Source organism: Corythoichthys intestinalis, chromosome 18 (assembly GCF_030265065.1).
Source record: "Corythoichthys intestinalis isolate RoL2023-P3 chromosome 18, ASM3026506v1, whole genome shotgun sequence".
In the NCBI taxonomy this organism is placed as follows: domain Eukaryota; kingdom Metazoa; phylum Chordata; class Actinopteri; order Syngnathiformes; family Syngnathidae; genus Corythoichthys; species Corythoichthys intestinalis.
In genome coordinates this window covers 47,838,518-47,854,830 of record NC_080412.1, presented here as the reverse complement: position 1 = coordinate 47,854,830, position 16,313 = coordinate 47,838,518, and the positions used below count along the sequence as shown (strand labels likewise).

Here is a 16,313-nt window from a genome sequence, read left to right as displayed (position 1 = left end):
AAAGACCACCCAAGAGAGTCTGGCTGCAGCCCGCGTCCAAATTCTCGGCCAATCACAAGCAGGTGGGTGTGGTCGTGGCCACAACAGGAAAAAACCCCCAAACAAAACCAAACACGGACATTTATTGTCATTAGCCTTTAAAGTGTATTAATTTAGGTACATTTTTTAGTCATTAAAAATGAAATGTAAATGTCAGTATTCATCAGAATCGACAGTTCTTTTCGCACATTTATTAAATGTTACGAGCATAAGCCCAGTTTGGGGGGGGCAGTCCCCCCCGGTGGCCGAAAAGTGTCATCGCATGTAATTGACTTTCCTATATATATAAAAGTTGTAAAGCAATAAAGCAAACAACAAAAATGAATGAAATGAACAAAAAATATATTTTTATAATGCGTCAAAATTATTTTTCGAACAGATCATGTGGCCAGATCACCTTAGACGGTCATTTGCTTTGCATATTATTAAAAAAAAAAAAAATAGGGGAGGGCAATTTTATTTTTCAAATGATTTTTTTCCTTGTTTGAAAATGTTTTTTTCATTGAAGCAACTTTTTGGGGGATTGAATGATTTAGACACAAATGTCCCACCCATGATATGGCCCAAACACAAAAAGGATTGCTAATATTTGAGTCTCAAATATTTTTTCGCATTCAAATTTTTTTCTATGATTGAAATTTCTCTTTTTTTTTGATTCAAGTGATTTTTCGTTTGGAAATATATATTTTTTGTCTGAAGCAACTTATTTTTTGATTGAATAAAGACACAAATGTCCTAGCCAAAATGGGGCCCAAACGCAAAACAACATTACTTCAATCAAAAAAGTTGCTTCGATCAACAACAAAAAAATTGACTTCAATCAAAAAAGTTGCTTCGATCCCCAAAAAAATTGACTTCAATCATAAAACAATTCAAAGAAAAATAGCTTTCAAATGCATTGAGTTTCAAATTTATTTTTGCATTCAAACACATTTGTTTTGATCAAATAATGAAGACGCAAATCTACCTCCATATGGCTCCGCCCAGGGGATACAATTTTTGACTGGGGTAACTACTTTGGCACGACAACAGCGGGCGTACCATGCTCTTAGCGAAAAGTATAGCTGTCCTAAGGAACCTGATTTAGAATTCCCCTCAAGAACGATGGGAAACAAAAAAAAAAGTGCTCATTTTCAACTTATTATTATAAATATTCTTGTAAGTTAATTTTATTGCTGACACTACATTTTGGGGTCATCAACATGTTGTGCCCCCTCGGGCCCAAAAGTCAAACTCCGCCTATGGTTACGAGGGATAGAAGGAGTTATTTAGTACATTTTACATTTGCAATTGTGTGGTTTGAAATGTTTTCATATTTTGTAAATGTGCGCCTGCATTGTTTTCATGGACGGCGTGGACATTTAAGCCTTTACAGGGCAAATGACTGACTATTTTTGGTCACATTTACAAATGAACACAATGTTGATAAAAAAAACAACAACATTCCATTAAAATGAATAAAAACAGATATACGCATTGGTTACGGCCCCCAGTAAACGCTATTTCTTTAACGCCACTGATGGTGCCTGACGTCCAAATCGATTTCAAATGGGAGGGTTGAATGTTAGCCCCTCCCTGGCAACGAGTGCCGTGTAAGGCTTAAACAAACAAACAAACAACTGCTTTAGTCCCTTGTACCTCAAGCAATGACCTGAAAATCCTTTCATCCACAAAGTGTCATATTTATTTGTATTAAACACATATTAAAAAAATGATTGTGACATGTAAGTGGTGAGCGAACGAGGCTATGACATCATACCGTATTTTTCGGACTAGAAGTCGCAGTTATTTTCCATAGTTTGGCAGAGGGTGTGTCTTATACTCTGGAGCGACTTATGTATAAAATGAATGAACACATCATTATATCATTGTTGCTTGTTAGCATGTTCAGTATGCTATAGTTATCTCATTAACTCTATGTTACATTAACATACCAGGGAGGTTCTCAGTTCATGGTTTATGCGTCATGTAATGTTAGCATTCCGTACACTTATTCAGCCTGTTGTTCTCTATTGTATTTTTATTTCAAATTGCCTTTCAAGATGACATGTCTGTTTTCGGTGCTGGATTCTATCAAATAAAGTTCCCCCAAAAATGCGAGTTATACATTTTTTCCTTTTCATTGCGCATTTTTTGGCTGGGGCGGTTTATAATCAGGTGTGATTTACAATCCAAAAAATACGGTATGTGATACACGTTACGTTGCATCGCTTTGTTTCTGCATGGGGGAGAAAGCGCACACGCATGCCCATCATAAAACAAATCAATATGAAGACTGAAATGCGGTCACGGCAGCAGCTTCTTGTGCGTGCTTAAAGTTCAAGGGGACACAGGAAAATAAAGAGAAAATCTCCTTCAAATATAATGAATGTTGTAACGAGTGGAGACAGGAGGAACCAAATACAATGATTAGTTTCTTGGTGTTATGATTTTCCCTTAATGTGGTCCTCTTTCCTATTGTCACAGGCTGAAGTTGATAAAAGCTTCGACTATTGTGGATTAACTAGAAAATGCCATTTCTGGAGAAAGAACATGTTGATTTGGGGGCGTTTTGGAGACACTTCCTGTATAATTGGGGGATTTCAGGGTCACTCCCTGTCGATATATCACAGGGGTCGGCAACACGCGTGTCAGCACTGGCACGCGAAGGGTTAACCAGTGACACGCGAGCGCATGGCAAAAAAACAAGAAAAAAGCGCCTTTTTACCTGAAATTCAGACATTTTCTGTTGCGCGCCCTGTTATTTAAGCCACACACACATCCGAGGGAATTCCTGTGTAAAGAGACATGGGATTTACTCACGTCATTGCTTTCACGTATAAAAAGATGTCCCGAGAATGGAGCGGGTTGGATGCTTTCACAGACTTGACCCGTATTGCCCACTGGCGCTCTCTGTGCGGGAAGGGCCGCTGGCGCGATTTTATAACCTCTGACATTACGTCATTTTTGGTAGGCATCGGCTGTCACAATGTTGGTCAAATCGTGTTTTATTCCAGAGTCAGCGTTCCCAACGTCGTAACTGCAGCCAATTCAATCTCATCAAGACTGTATTTAAGAGTGTTATTCCCCCACCAAGATCTGCACCCGCGGCTCCACCCGGGCTGGTATGGGGCTAGATCAGTCTTCTAGCCCCACACGCCCGCGCCTTCCTTGGGCACCACGAGAGCTCCACCCGGGCCCGCGCCCGAGGCTTCCATGCGCACCACGAGAGGGGGCTCCACTTGGGTTCTCGCCCGAGGCTTCCGTGCGCACCGCGATAGGGAAGCTTTCTCTCCCCGGGGAAAGGCTCGCTCCTCGCGGCCCCACCCGGGCCCGCGCCTGAGCCTTTCGTGCGCACCGCAAGAGCCAGCCTCCCGGGGGCCGCGGCGGCTCCACCCGGGCCCGTGCCTCTCCCCGGGGAGAACAAGTGTCAATCGTCATTACGAGACAAAACATGAAAATTCATTCAAGGAGGAGTCTGACAAGGCAGAGACATTAAAACGTGCTGTGTCCAGGTAGTGTAAACAAAAACACCCTGAAAACCTTTTGTCACTGCTAAAAACACCGCCACCGAAGCAAGCTATCACTTTGCTCACTGCATTGCAAAGCAAGGAAAACCTGATGAAAAAAAGAAAAACTGATGGCGAATATATCAAAGAGGCGATCTTGTCAAGCTCAGGGGTTTTGGTTGATGGCTTGACTAACAAAGAGACACTCAAAAAAAAGGGATAAGCAGCTAAAAGTCACAAAGTAAAACCCCGAAATCAGAGCTGAGCCAAGGAAAACAGGGCCAGGGATCACATTAAGGTAGGCATCTTTTATCTTTGTAATATAAAAGAATATCTAAAATGCTGCATATAATTTACTGTTTAAGTTGATAGTGAACAACTAGCTAGTGAACTGTTGCACTTATTTTCAAGTTTTGAAATTTTCTACAATATGCATTTATTTTTTAGTTAATTGAAAAAGAATGGTAGTTATACGATTTCAATATATGTTCATGTTGTTTTCTTTGGGGTAAAATTACAGCTCTGTTGGATATAAAAAATTGGATATGCGTCTCGGTGTGGCACACTGATTGACAAGAAAATTTGAAAGTGGCACTCCACACCAAAAAGGTTGCTGACCCCTGATATATCAGGTCACTTGCTGATTTCAAGGTCACTCCCTGTTGATATGGGAGCATTTGGTTTTTGGTCAAAAATGACAACCACCAATAGATATCCGATTTTGTTTGTAGATTCTTGCATTGGGAGCCAAAGGAAAGGTTTTTGTGCCATTGAAATGAATGGCGGGGGGCGAATGGGAAATTTTGGCCATGGGAAGGTTTTTGTGCAAATTGTGATGGAACCGTACCTTTTTGGTCAAAACAGACTCGGTCTTTTGTACCACTTGGTGGCCTGAAATTTTTGATGCGTAAACAATGTGATTTGGACAAAAAGCGTTTGAAATGTCACTACATTTTTCTTTCTTTCTTTTTTTTTTTATGAACCACGCGCCTTTTGGGGTGAACATTCATTTTTGGGTAGACAAAGGAAAAACAACTGCATCGCACGAGAATTCCTGTCGTTTGGGTGTACGAACGGTTTCGGTGGGTCAAACGGTTTTGGCCGGGCGCCAAAGAAACGCATTAAAAAGCGAGAAAGCGTGAAATCCCCACCCGGTGGCGTCTCTTGCCGCACTCAAACCTCGGAGCCGTCACGGCGGCAGCTTCGCACCTTGACCACCAAGACGGGCTCTGAGCCGAGAGGAATTTTGACGACTTGGCGCGCGCCGTCCCGCCGTCCGCCACGTTTGCCCCCGCAGCGCCAGGCCAGCGTGAGGACGCCGCCCATCAGCACAGTCAATAGCGCAGCCAGGGGGGCGCCGGCCGCGGTCTCCTCCCCCCGGTTGCCCGCGCGCTCGCCGGACTCTTCCCCGACGAAGGCGGCGCGGCCGGCGGATCCCCGTTTGCTGCGGTCCAAGGCGACGTGTACGATATTGGTACCGCGGTCGGCGGCGGCGCCGATGTCTTCGGGAACGACGGTCGAGGAGGGCCTCCTCGCTCGACGGCGCCGGGAGTACGGGCCGCGCTTCCCAATGCTTCTGTTGGCGTTTTCCTCGGAGCGGACCGTGTAGATGGTGTGTATGTACCACTCGCGACCTGGCGCCGCCTGAACAAAAACACACACGGGTTCGGGGTCACGTCATCAATCCGGACCGGTCTCGCTCGGTACATTCTCAGACTCGGTATCGCTCTCGGTCTCCTTTCGATCTCGGTCTAGACGTAATCTCACCGATTCCCGATGTAAGGCGAGTCTCGGTCGGTCTGGTTTTGGTTTCGCTTTAGGCTCAGTCAGCGTGACTAGGTGTCCTAGGCAAAAGTGTAGTCAGCAGCTGCTGACTGTGTACTGTAAGTCTCACCTGTGGTTATGTGGGCAATTGCCCGTGGTGTGCAGAGTATAGTCTAAATAATTGTAAATTGTTGTTATAACTTTTATACCATGGATATTATCTGAAATGGAGGCTTGTCCGTCCCACAGCATGGCAAGTGGGCATTTGCGTGTTGTTTTCAGCGCCATTTTCTGCTTATGTTCCGGGACCTGTGCCCGTCTCGTCATCCCTGCGCTGTCATTTGTACTTTATGTTCTGGCACCTTACGATTTACAAATTAAGCGCCGAATACAGGTAGTCCCCGGGTTACGACGTACCCGACTTAGGTGATTTTGACTTTATGACGCTGGCGTCTCGTCCGCCATTTTAGCTCTGGTTGATTTTTTTAAAGTCACATAACAGTGTAAAGTGTGTTTGTTTGAGCGCTGTATTTTTTCAGTGTAAAGCCTGAGTTATACTCCCGCGTTGCGGTGACGGCGCAGCGACTACGGCGTCATTCGACATTCGATAGTTCTGCGGTGAGGGAACGCGTTGCTCTGTAATTCACCGCCAAGCCACTAGAGGGATGTGGCGTTATGTTTGTACGGTTTTGGGGCATGTTTGTTGATTTCCGCAAGTCGGAGAAAAAATAAACAATGCAAGATGGAACTCTTGAAAGTAAATATTCTGCTCATCAACACTGAATAAATATTGAACATACAAATGTTGAGGAGCAGGCGACGCAGAAGACTGTTTCGAGGCGGTCTGGCCGACTTTTGATGCCACACAGAGAGTTTTAGACTCGGCTGGAGAGAGCTAGCTGTGGCGGCTAGCTTCAAACTGGCGTCAAACACTGCGTTCAAGGTCCGCAAAGCCCTCCAGCCCGATTTGTTTGCCGTGTCCTACAACCAACCATAACAGATTTCTGGCGTCTATGGAACTTCCCAAACTGCGTTGGGAGCCTTGATTTTAACGTTATCATAAATAGCACCGAGGCACTCTCAATCAGTGATGATGTATCGTGTGTCAACTGTGTTATCGAAAATTAAAGATCAAAACAACTCTTTTGACACCAAATCTGTGCTTTATTCTTCATATACTTGAAGTGTGACACGTAAATAAGTCACAGACTCACAGCAAACATATGTACACAATAAATGATGGAGTGCACCAACCAAAAATACGACATAAAGTGATAAAAAGTTGGCAGTTTTTGGCCGACTGGGTCACCGCTTCGTGTGGCCACTCGATTCCGAACACACGTCTCGGTGGTTCTTCCATTTTTTTTTTTTCAATCGCCGACCTTGCCATTTGGCAATCACAATAATGTCTTGACAAGACTTGCTCTTCGATGATATTCCCGTCGGCTTGGTCCATTTTTGCGTGTAGAAAATAATGTTTAATTCTATTCTACAATTAAACCGGAAACAACAGTCTGAGCGGACCAATCACAGTCTGTTTTCGCCACGTCATACACGTCTACGGGACGCGAAGGTTAGAAAATTCGAGAGGCGCGCGTCAGGCTACGGCGTAGGGTCGTAACTCCATTCTTCCTTGACGGCGTAGGTCTGACGCGGAAGTATAACTCGGCCTTAACAGCTGTCAAGTTTCCCTGCAATATTGTTTCACCAATAAGAGGCGCTGTTGTCTCACTATGGCTAATTGAAAAGTGACATGATGTGCAACTTTTTTTTTTTTTTTTGGCGTGCATTGTTTTTGTTTTCCTGTGGTTATTGTAAAATTCCTGGGACTATATTGTTAATAATAATTTGTTGGGCAGTTCAATTCATATAGTGAAATTTATAAGTTTAATTACAGTGAGTGCACACCCAGTCAGGTCACTTTCCGTTTTCTACTAAGGAAGTTAAGAGTCCAGTGCAGCAAGCAACGGTGTAGCATTAGCAGCTTGACATCTTTTAAGTGTCTTAAATCAAGCTCTAAACAGTCATTTCGACCTGTTAGTAGGATCTACCTGTAGCAGGCCAAAGTGTTCTATGGTGTGTATGTGGTTTAAAAGTAAGTAAAGTACAGTAAACATCAGTGAAACAAGAACTCCCGTGTCCCCACTTGTGAACAAGTCGGCATTCTCTGTCTACCTTTTGCACCATCCGCCAGCATTGATGGTAGGTAAAGTATGTTATTTTTTGTACTTAAATGTATTAATATGGCATATATAATACATCTTTTTGGATCGTTATTTTGCGATGTATCTAGGGGTACTTAAAGGGTTCATTCGCGGAAATTCAGGTTACGTCGCCAGCGTAGGAACAGAACTCGTTTGTGACCCGGGGACTACCTGTCCAAGAAATACGACATTGAAAATGAGTTTTTCAGCAAGTCATCCAGGATGACTCCACGTTTCCCCCCCAGAAAAACCCTGCGTACCTGGAACATGGCCTTGGAGTCAAGCTTGAACCCGTCGGATCCGGGCCGCCTGACGAGCGAGGCGGCGGACGGCTCGTCTTTTGCCAGCGCGGCGTTAAAAGCCACGCCGGCGAAAACGCGCGCCTGAGTCTCTGGCCGTTCTCTGTCCTGCGGGCCGGGAAAATCTTTCAAGAGGCTTCGGCGGCTACCGAACGGGCCGAGAAGTAGACTCACGAGGATTTTGAATCTGTAGAGCAGCGACGGAGAATCGACCAGACAGCCCAACTCCAAATTGGCGGGGTCGTACTTGGGGACGTAGCCGTCCACGCCGGCGCACAGGAAAACCTTTTCGATGCTGCAGGAGAAAAAATCTCCCAGGTTCTGCACCGGGTCCACCGTCACGCGACCGAATACGGTGTCGTCTGCAGAAGAGTGCGAAAGCCACACCGATATAATATATATTGGATTTATCCATAACGAAATGTAATGTCTTGTCGCTAACGCGATCGCCTCTGTAGTTCAAAAGTGACTGACGTAAAACTGATCCGAGGGACACGGCGCAGGTTCGTTTACCTTCCGAAAAGGCGACGTCGCTCTCCCCCGCTGCTCCGACGGAGCCGTCGGAGAGCCATAAACTTCGCTCGGACAGCAGGAATATTTCAGTGTTGAGACTGAACTCCGCAGCTACGGGATCGCTTACCTGAACATACACCCGACGCTTAGCATCGCTACGTACGCGAGACGAACCTTTTCCGTCTCCCTCACTTGTTGAAATCGGATATTCAGGTTAAAGGCGAGCGGCTCTCTTGGACCGCACGCGGGCGGGGATGAGAATCGGGCGTTCCGGTAAGCGGCGCAGGGCACCAGCCGGACGGCGTAGCTCCCCGAGTAGTCTCGTACCTGCGACAATTCAAAGATTTTCAGCACGTAGAACAGGGCGCGGACGGTGCTGGGACATACGGGAAAATCGGAGGTGAAGGTCCACCGCTGCGCGGGTTGGTCAAAAGTGGACTCGCTCCTCACTAGGCTCAGGTCGAACGTCAGGCCGGGGTGGGCCGCGCTGGTCACGGTCGACCGTTCGGAAGTCCCTGCTAAAGACAAACGTAGGCACGTGCGATGTGATCGCGGTGTGACCGCCGTCCGTCTCACCTGATGCGCTGCGTGAGTGGACAAAGAGCCCCCAGAAGTGAGCTTTGGTCCGGAAGTCGACCACAAGGCGTCCCTGTTGATCGATTCGCATGCCGGTGGGATACAAGGAGCCTGCGTGACAAACCGCGTCAGGTCACGCCGCTTCATTCGATTCAATTCAATCGGAAGCACGACAAGAGCCGCACGATGCCAATAGTGCCGCGGGCTGACGCGCGGCTTACCGCGCAGCTCGGCCCGAGGAGGACTTCTTACGCCGTCCCTCCACGAGACGGCGGTGTCGTAGACAAAGGAGAGGCGAAGCTCAGAGCGCCGGTCAAAGTACTGCCAGCCCGCCGGCGAGCGGTAGACGTACCAAACGTAGAGGGGCACGCGCAGAGTCACGTACGACTGAACCGAGTCCGGGACCTGGAGCGAAAACGTTTTTCTGCAATACCTGCATTGACGGACTAAAATTCAATGCAACAGAAAGTGACCCGTTCTACCGACCGTCACAGTAAAGGGACCGTCGCCATTGCAACGAGAGTGGTCGGTTAGTTGCGATTGGCTACCCTAATGCACCCATGGGGTGTATTCAATAAGAGTGATGCAAAGTAGTAATTAGTGCTTGTGTGTGGTGGATCTCACACGAGTTATCTATTAAATCCAGATTATTGAAGCTTTACGATTTAATACATTTCAAAGCGGGATAGATGATGTCCAAAGTGTCTAACAATAGCCTTGCGTATAACCTGCAAAGTCGTTTCCAGGCCAGGGAATCGAAATACGATTTGAGGGGAGAAAATGTATTTAACCTTAACTATGCCAGAACAACACTTAAATCATTTTCGATTTCCTACACTAGTGTTCAACTTTGGAATAAGTTAAATCCTCGAGTGACCAGCTCAGGGCCGTTGGCTGTTTTTAAGAGGAGATATAAACAAATTCTATTAAACAATTATGCTGCTGAATCAATCTAACTTTCGGAAGTGATAAGAACTGTACACAAGGGGAATAAGTCTGGGTGACAAGTCAAACCTGCAAACAAAAGGAAGTGTACCCAAGAAAAAGAAAAAGAAAAAAGGAACCCAATGCTAATGCAAACAAGTCTCAACTAGACATTTGTCACAAGGACAGATAAACATTTGGCTCTGTAAGCCCTTGGACAGACAGCAAACTCTGACTGTTGATAGTACGTATTGTGCCAACAAATCCGTAAAGACATGGAACTGGTAAATTGGTCACTGAGTGCCCTGGACAAGATTTTCTCTACAATGCGACCAGAACCTGGACAACGTCCATGTCGGGAAACACTTTTAAGTCTGGATTTATGGAGGATAGCTGGGGAAAATGGCGGCCGCTGTGTCTGACCAGACTCGAAGTGGAGGACATTGAGGATGTTTACCTTTTCATTACTCTGCTGGCTGTGATTCTTCTGCAAGGGCCCACCTGATTCGTCAGATTATCATGAAAGTGCTGGAAAGCCAAAGGAGATCAGTGGAATTGACCACTACGGCCGTGAGCGCTATCGCTGGAGTGCACGCCAGCCTCAACAAGGCCCGGGATGATATATCACCGGTGAATAACGACCTAGCTGCGTCCAACACTGCCACAACCAGAATGGTCATGAAAATGACCACGGAGCTGCGCAACCTGGAGATGAGTGTTCGTAGGAATGAAGACACCGACGAGGATCAAATCCACGAAAGGAGGTGGCGGACACGGCCTGCCATCGGCCCTCAGCTATCCCCTATCTTCTGGATCGAATCAACAAAATGAACTAACCTCACACTGAATTATGAACTAATCTAATAGATCTAATCAACATAACTAATCGCCACGATTGACATTGACTATTTGGGAAGATGAACAATCAAGGGAGGGGGAAAAAAAACAAAAAAACCTTGTAATCATCACACAATCCGAAATGTCAAAATTGTTATTCAATAATTCTGCGTCCTATGGTATACTGGGGCCGGGGTTCAATAAGCTTCGGCTTCTTCCGTCAGCCCTTTTCGTTTCGGGTTGAATTGAATGTAAACGCAAATGAATACTGTATGTTTGGATCTGTCACGCTTGAAAAGGAAATAAAGAAAAAAATCTCACTCTGCCTCATTTCCTAGTTGAAAAAGCAGCCACCGCACATCACCAAGAAAAATTGCTCACGTGTCCGTCGGCGCCGACGGTGCCGCCGCAGTCGTCGAGCAGCTCGGACAACCGGTAGAAGCCGATGAACTCCCACAGGCAGGCGTCCGGGCGGAGATGGCGATAGAATCGCAGCGTTGCGTTCCCGCGCAGCGCGGAGCCCGACCGGTCGAGGGGCCGTTCGCGCGCGTCCGTTGTTAAGAAGCCGTGGCCGGCGCCATCTTCCTCGCCGTCCAGTAAGTTGGAGAATCGGCGGTCGGCCGCCTGACGACCGAGCGGGCTAAGGGTCCGCTCCAAATTGCCGATGGGGCGCATGGATATGATCGGAAGCAGGCCTGCGGGACGAAAGGGACTCATTTGAGCGCAAGACCCTTCACAACCCCGGTAGCGCCGCCTACCGTCCACGTGCGGCACGGTGACGGTCAACTTGATGAGGTTGGGGCGTCGGGAGTCGTCCGTGCCGGTGTAGCGCAGCTTGGCCGAGAAAGGCTCCGCGCCCGCGGCGCCCCTCCGGCGGGACGGACACATACCTTGAGCGAGAAGAAAGCAGTCATTAATAAGACTGACTCGCCACTCGCTATAAACTTACCGAGCGTGCCCGACCTTCCTCGGAGACGGTGACCGCGGGGCCGGCGAGCTCCGAGCCCTCGTCGCCGCGGGAGTTGACGGCTCGGGCGGCGCACCGCAGTCGCCAGCCCGCTCGAAAGTAGACCGAGTCCAACGTGACGGCCTTAGAGGATGCGAAGAACGTGTCAAAGTCCAGCTCCCGGACGGGGCCGGCAGGGGCGCCAATGAACCAACGGTAGCGCGTCAGGGTGTCGTTTATTCGCTCGGCGACGCAGACGGAGCGAGTCTCGGCGTAGTCCGGGTAGCGGGGGTTGCAGGCCTGCGGGTCGGGAAGAACGGACTACGAGTTCACGCTCCGTACAAATAAAAACCCCTAACAATAGTTTTGGAAAATTGCAAACGACGAAAAACTGTAATGCCAGGAAGTGTTATTCGGCATCTATATTTAGAAAGCTTTGTAGCGTCTCGTAGGCCTTCAGGTGAAAACACTCAAAGTCTTCATTCTGACAAGACCACTTCATTTTCTCCCAGGAGGAAGGTGGCAGCGGAGGACGCACCAAACACACACACACGCACACACCAGCATTCCTTCTGACTCACTTGCACAAATTCACTCACTCCCTAATCACGTGCACAAACACTCACATTTGCACACACGCACACACACACGTCTGAAGTGAGCACAAAGCTCGACACTCGTTCAACTTTAATCCTAAACCTTAATCCCTAAATGTCCGCTGAAATCGACTCACGCTGACACAGATGACGGGGAATCCGGCGGGTGGCGGAAGACCTGCCGCGGTGCCGTCTCGGCGCTCGTAATGGAGAAGCGAGAAGACGCGCGGCGGGGAGGGGAAGGCCACGCCCGACGTGCCGTCGGGCTTCTCGATGCACGCCGCCGCTTCGGCGGACCGCGTCCGGACCGCCGGGTTGTCGTCGGGCTCCGGGTGCAGCTCGAAGGCTTCCTTCGTCTCCGCCGCGCCGTCCTACAAAACGTCAACGAGGACAACTTGCTCCTTCTCCCCCCGCTCGAACACAATGTCTGGACACACACAAGGTTTCAACTTGCCGACAGAGCACGAAGATAGTCCATTAAATATGAGACATTTCTGGAGAAATTGCGACGACGGCATTGCTTTGTTAGGTAAACACCTAAGACACTTCCTGTTGTTTTTGGAGTGTTTTGGAGTCACTTTCTGTAGATTTGGGGGCATTTTGAGGTCACTTGCTGTTAACATCGGGTCACTTCCTGTTATTTTGGGGGCATTTGTGGTCACTTCCTGTGTGGCATGCCACAGAAACACCATCCATCCATCCATCCATTTCCCCGGCTTATTGTGTCACAGGGGCAGCAGCTTCAGCAGAGAAGTCCAGACTTGCCTCTCATCCCAAAGAAATGGCATTGGAAAGAAAAACTAGAAAATGATAGATGGTAGCTTTTGCATGGCATGCAAAGCTACCATCAATTAAAAGAGCCTTCTGTTGACTACTCGCCGAGCTCCTCGGTGAGTTGTAGAACACAAAATGCCAAGAGGGGTCAAAAGCTCTACCACTCTGAAATGATCATTGATGAAGGTGTGGCTAAAGATGAAGCGCAACTATGAGCTGAAGGTCAGACTTATTCACACGATCAACTTTTGAAACTAAAACGGTCTAATGGAACGAGGACTCACCTCGGGAGACGGGGCGGGAGTCCTCCCCCGACACGGCCGGGCCGTCTTTGGCGCGAACCGTCGACGTCCGGGAGGCGTCGCCCCGTCGCGCCACCGAAATCCGAACAGTCGCCGCGCCGCCCGGCTCCCGAGGCTCGCCGGCGCTGAACTCGGTCTGGGAAAACCCAACGACGGGCTCTGAGGAAGGAAGGGCAGAGAAGAGGACGGCGGGGAAAACACAACGTCCCGGTTCATGTGTCTCGGTTGGATTGACTCACTGTCCGCGGTGTCTCCAATTTTCACCGAGGTCTCCTTCGGGGTCCCGAGCATGGCTCCAAACTGCGAATCGCTCTTTGGGCTCCCCTGGACCAAGCGAAGCTCTTCCACTTCCTCGTAGAGCGAGTCGTCCACGAGCGAAAGGATGCAGGGCTTCTCTGTCTCGCCTTGAAATAAAAAAAAAAAAAAACATCGGGAGGAAGGCGGGTGATTGCGATGCCTAGCTGGGAATCGGTCGGTTGCTTGGACGCACCTGGCGAGAAGGAGAGGACGGCCGCGTCGGAGTCGGGCCGCTCGTCAAAGTCGTGGCCGACCCGTGCGGAGCCCTGCCTGGTATAACATCGCACGGAAGACGCGAAGCGCAAGTCGCCGCTGCGGTACACCGTCGCTGCCAGCTGACCCTGGTGCTCCTCGCCAAAGTGAACCGCCTCACGGAACTGCATCTTGGGTACTGTGAAATGCAGGAAAGGTTAGGCTAGCTTCTAACGGCCATTCATTTCAATGGCACAAAAATCAACAGAGAGGGACCCGATATCATATGTTTGGGTGTACCAACGGTTTGCCAAAGACGGGCCAATGGACAAAACACAAATGGAATATTGTAGAAGGTAGTTTTTGCTCGATATGCAAAACTACCATCAACCATCCCCCCTCGCAAGCACCCAACCGTAAGCCCCGACCCCACCCCTCTCTCAGTCGTCCCCAACTCGAATCGGAACCCTCGACGCCCGATTCGCTAACTCACAATCGGAGTCGACGGAGACGGTGGCTTTGGCAGGTTCGACCAGGATCCCGTTGACGGGCGTTCGCAGGACCAGATCAAAAATCTCCTCTCCTTCCAGCTCGGGTCCGCCCGGATCATCCGGGACTTCGACCCGGAAGGTCAGCGAGCCGACGCCCGCGGCGAAGTCCAACTTCCGCCCGACGCCCACGTAGTCCGCTCCGGCTGAGAAAGTCGAGGAAGGACGGAGGAGACAAAGATCAAACAAAGGAGACGGAACGAGACGCGACGCGCGTTTACCTTCCGCCGAAACGGGTCGGGAACTTCGGGAGAGGACGGTAACGGCGCCGGATTCGGAGAGGTCGCCGCCGGTGCGGAAAACTTTGACTTCTACGTACCCGTCGCTCTCTTCGACGCGATAGTGGTCCTCGCCAAAATAAAAGACGGGAGCTGACGGATGAAACGACAGTGACGTCACTTCGTGAGTTGCCTCGACGGGGCCGGTGACCGCCAGTCTGTTTCTTCGGCAATAGCGTTAGCATTTTGCGCTGAATGTGTCTATGATTGGCAGGTGACCGGCCTGTCGTCTACGTAGCCTTGCTCGTGTACATGTTTTTGATATTTGCCCATCAAAAATGCGCTTTGTGTGTGAGTTTGTGTGTCAGCTTTGGACGCGCACACACACAGACGAGACGACGCCCCCTGCAGACGGCTCCAAAAAAGCTCCAATTTTTGAAGTGACTCTTTCCTGAGGCTGCGGTTTCATCTTCCGCCTCGCTTTCAAGTGTGAAAGAAAGTGACAGGAGAAAAAGTTGATCCTTTCTCTCTCATTCCTCAAAATCTCTCTCTCTCTCTCTCTCTCTCTCGCTCTCGCTTCTCTTTCTCACCATCATTGTCAGCATCAAACACTCCAGATTGTTTTCCACTCAGCTCTTTTTGTGGTATTTTTAAGCTGTAAATGGGCCACACGTTGGGTGAGAAGGTTTAGCTCATTGGTTACAATGTCAGACTATACTCAAATCATTAAAAAAAAAAAAAGATGTCGATATTACTAAGCCTGCTAAAAAACCTAATCAAAAGACTCAAGACCCGATTCCACCTCAAGTTTAGTCTTGTTTTGGTTATGACCTTGACTTCCTCTCAGCGTTTTTGGCGTAGGCGGAGTTTGACTTTTGGGGCGGGGGGCACAATATGTTGATGACTCCAAAATGCAGTGTCAGCAATAAAATTTACAGGAACATTTGTAACAATAAGCTGAAAATGAGCGTTTTTTTTTTGTTTCCCATCATTCTTGAGGGGAATTCTAAAATCAGGGTGCTTAGGCTACACTTTTCGCCAAGATCGTCATCCACTGAATATCGTGTCAATGTAGTTACCTCAGTCTGGGTGGAGCCACTGCACTGCTTTGCTTGATTTCCGTGTTTTGTCGATGTAGAGGGTATTCCAAAATGGTTGACCCCATTCTAAATGCCCATTTCTTGGAAACTACTTGATGGATCTTAATGAAACTAAATACACTTTATGTTGAAGGTTTATTGGTTAAATTTACAAAGAAAAGTACAAAGATTTGTTGGTTCTATGACAGATTTTCATAAATGTTCAATATGAGCACCGCCTGCAAAATGCCTTATCAAAATGCCTTTTCTTTTGAAGTGAACGGCATTTCTTAACCTGAAAAGCTAGAAATGCCAAACATTACACACAAAAACTTGAAACGATTCTACACAAGCTGTTAAAATTTGAGGTCATTCCAACAAAAATTGTCAAAATTATTGGCCTACGAATTGGAGTCAAACATTTTGGAACACCCTGTAGCTATCTACGAGGTATTAAAACATGGCACATACAAAAAAAAAAAAAAAAAAAAAAAAATTTCCCCTTTTTTTCTGTCATATACCGTAACATACGTACTGAACGTTAAAAAAGGCAATGTTTCACTGATTTACTTGTAGGATGACCTATAACTGTTCTTACTGTAATTCAAGTCCTGTGTGGAGTTTCTCCATTTTAGTAAACGTCCATGTCCAAAATATAGAACTGTGGTTCTTTTCTGGCTTCAATTCATTGTTTAAGTCGACATAACTCATAAATAA

At 47.9% G+C, this 16,313-nt stretch overlaps 2 protein-coding genes across 2 annotated transcripts in view; one reads left to right on the top strand and one right to left on the bottom strand.

Annotated features, from left to right (window-relative positions):
* Positions 1 to 402: 402 nt before the first annotated feature.
* LOC130906405 (FRAS1-related extracellular matrix protein 2-like) overlaps positions 403 to 16,313 on the bottom strand; it is a 31,048-nt gene continuing 15,137 nt past the window's right edge. Inside the window, 17 exon segments of the mRNA XM_057820729.1 lie at positions 403 to 5,171; positions 7,756 to 7,902; positions 7,969 to 8,156; positions 8,308 to 8,434; positions 8,500 to 8,634; positions 8,695 to 8,822; positions 8,884 to 8,994; positions 9,105 to 9,288; positions 11,026 to 11,339; positions 11,403 to 11,534; positions 11,608 to 11,890; positions 12,324 to 12,613; positions 13,245 to 13,421; positions 13,502 to 13,666; positions 13,753 to 13,950; positions 14,245 to 14,445; positions 14,521 to 14,670. Coding sequence (XP_057676712.1) covers positions 4,701 to 5,171; positions 7,756 to 7,902; positions 7,969 to 8,156; positions 8,308 to 8,434; positions 8,500 to 8,634; positions 8,695 to 8,822; positions 8,884 to 8,994; positions 9,105 to 9,288; positions 11,026 to 11,339; positions 11,403 to 11,534; positions 11,608 to 11,890; positions 12,324 to 12,613; positions 13,245 to 13,421; positions 13,502 to 13,666; positions 13,753 to 13,950; positions 14,245 to 14,445; positions 14,521 to 14,670 — 3,401 coding nt within the window. The 3' untranslated portion in view covers positions 403 to 4,700.
* Positions 3,803 to 16,313, top strand: part of exosc8 (exosome component 8) — a 36,529-nt gene continuing 24,018 nt past the window's right edge. The window contains exon 1 of the mRNA XM_057820733.1: positions 3,803 to 3,825. The gene's annotated coding sequence lies outside the window, so the exon portion shown is untranslated. The remainder of the gene's footprint in view (positions 3,826 to 16,313) is intronic.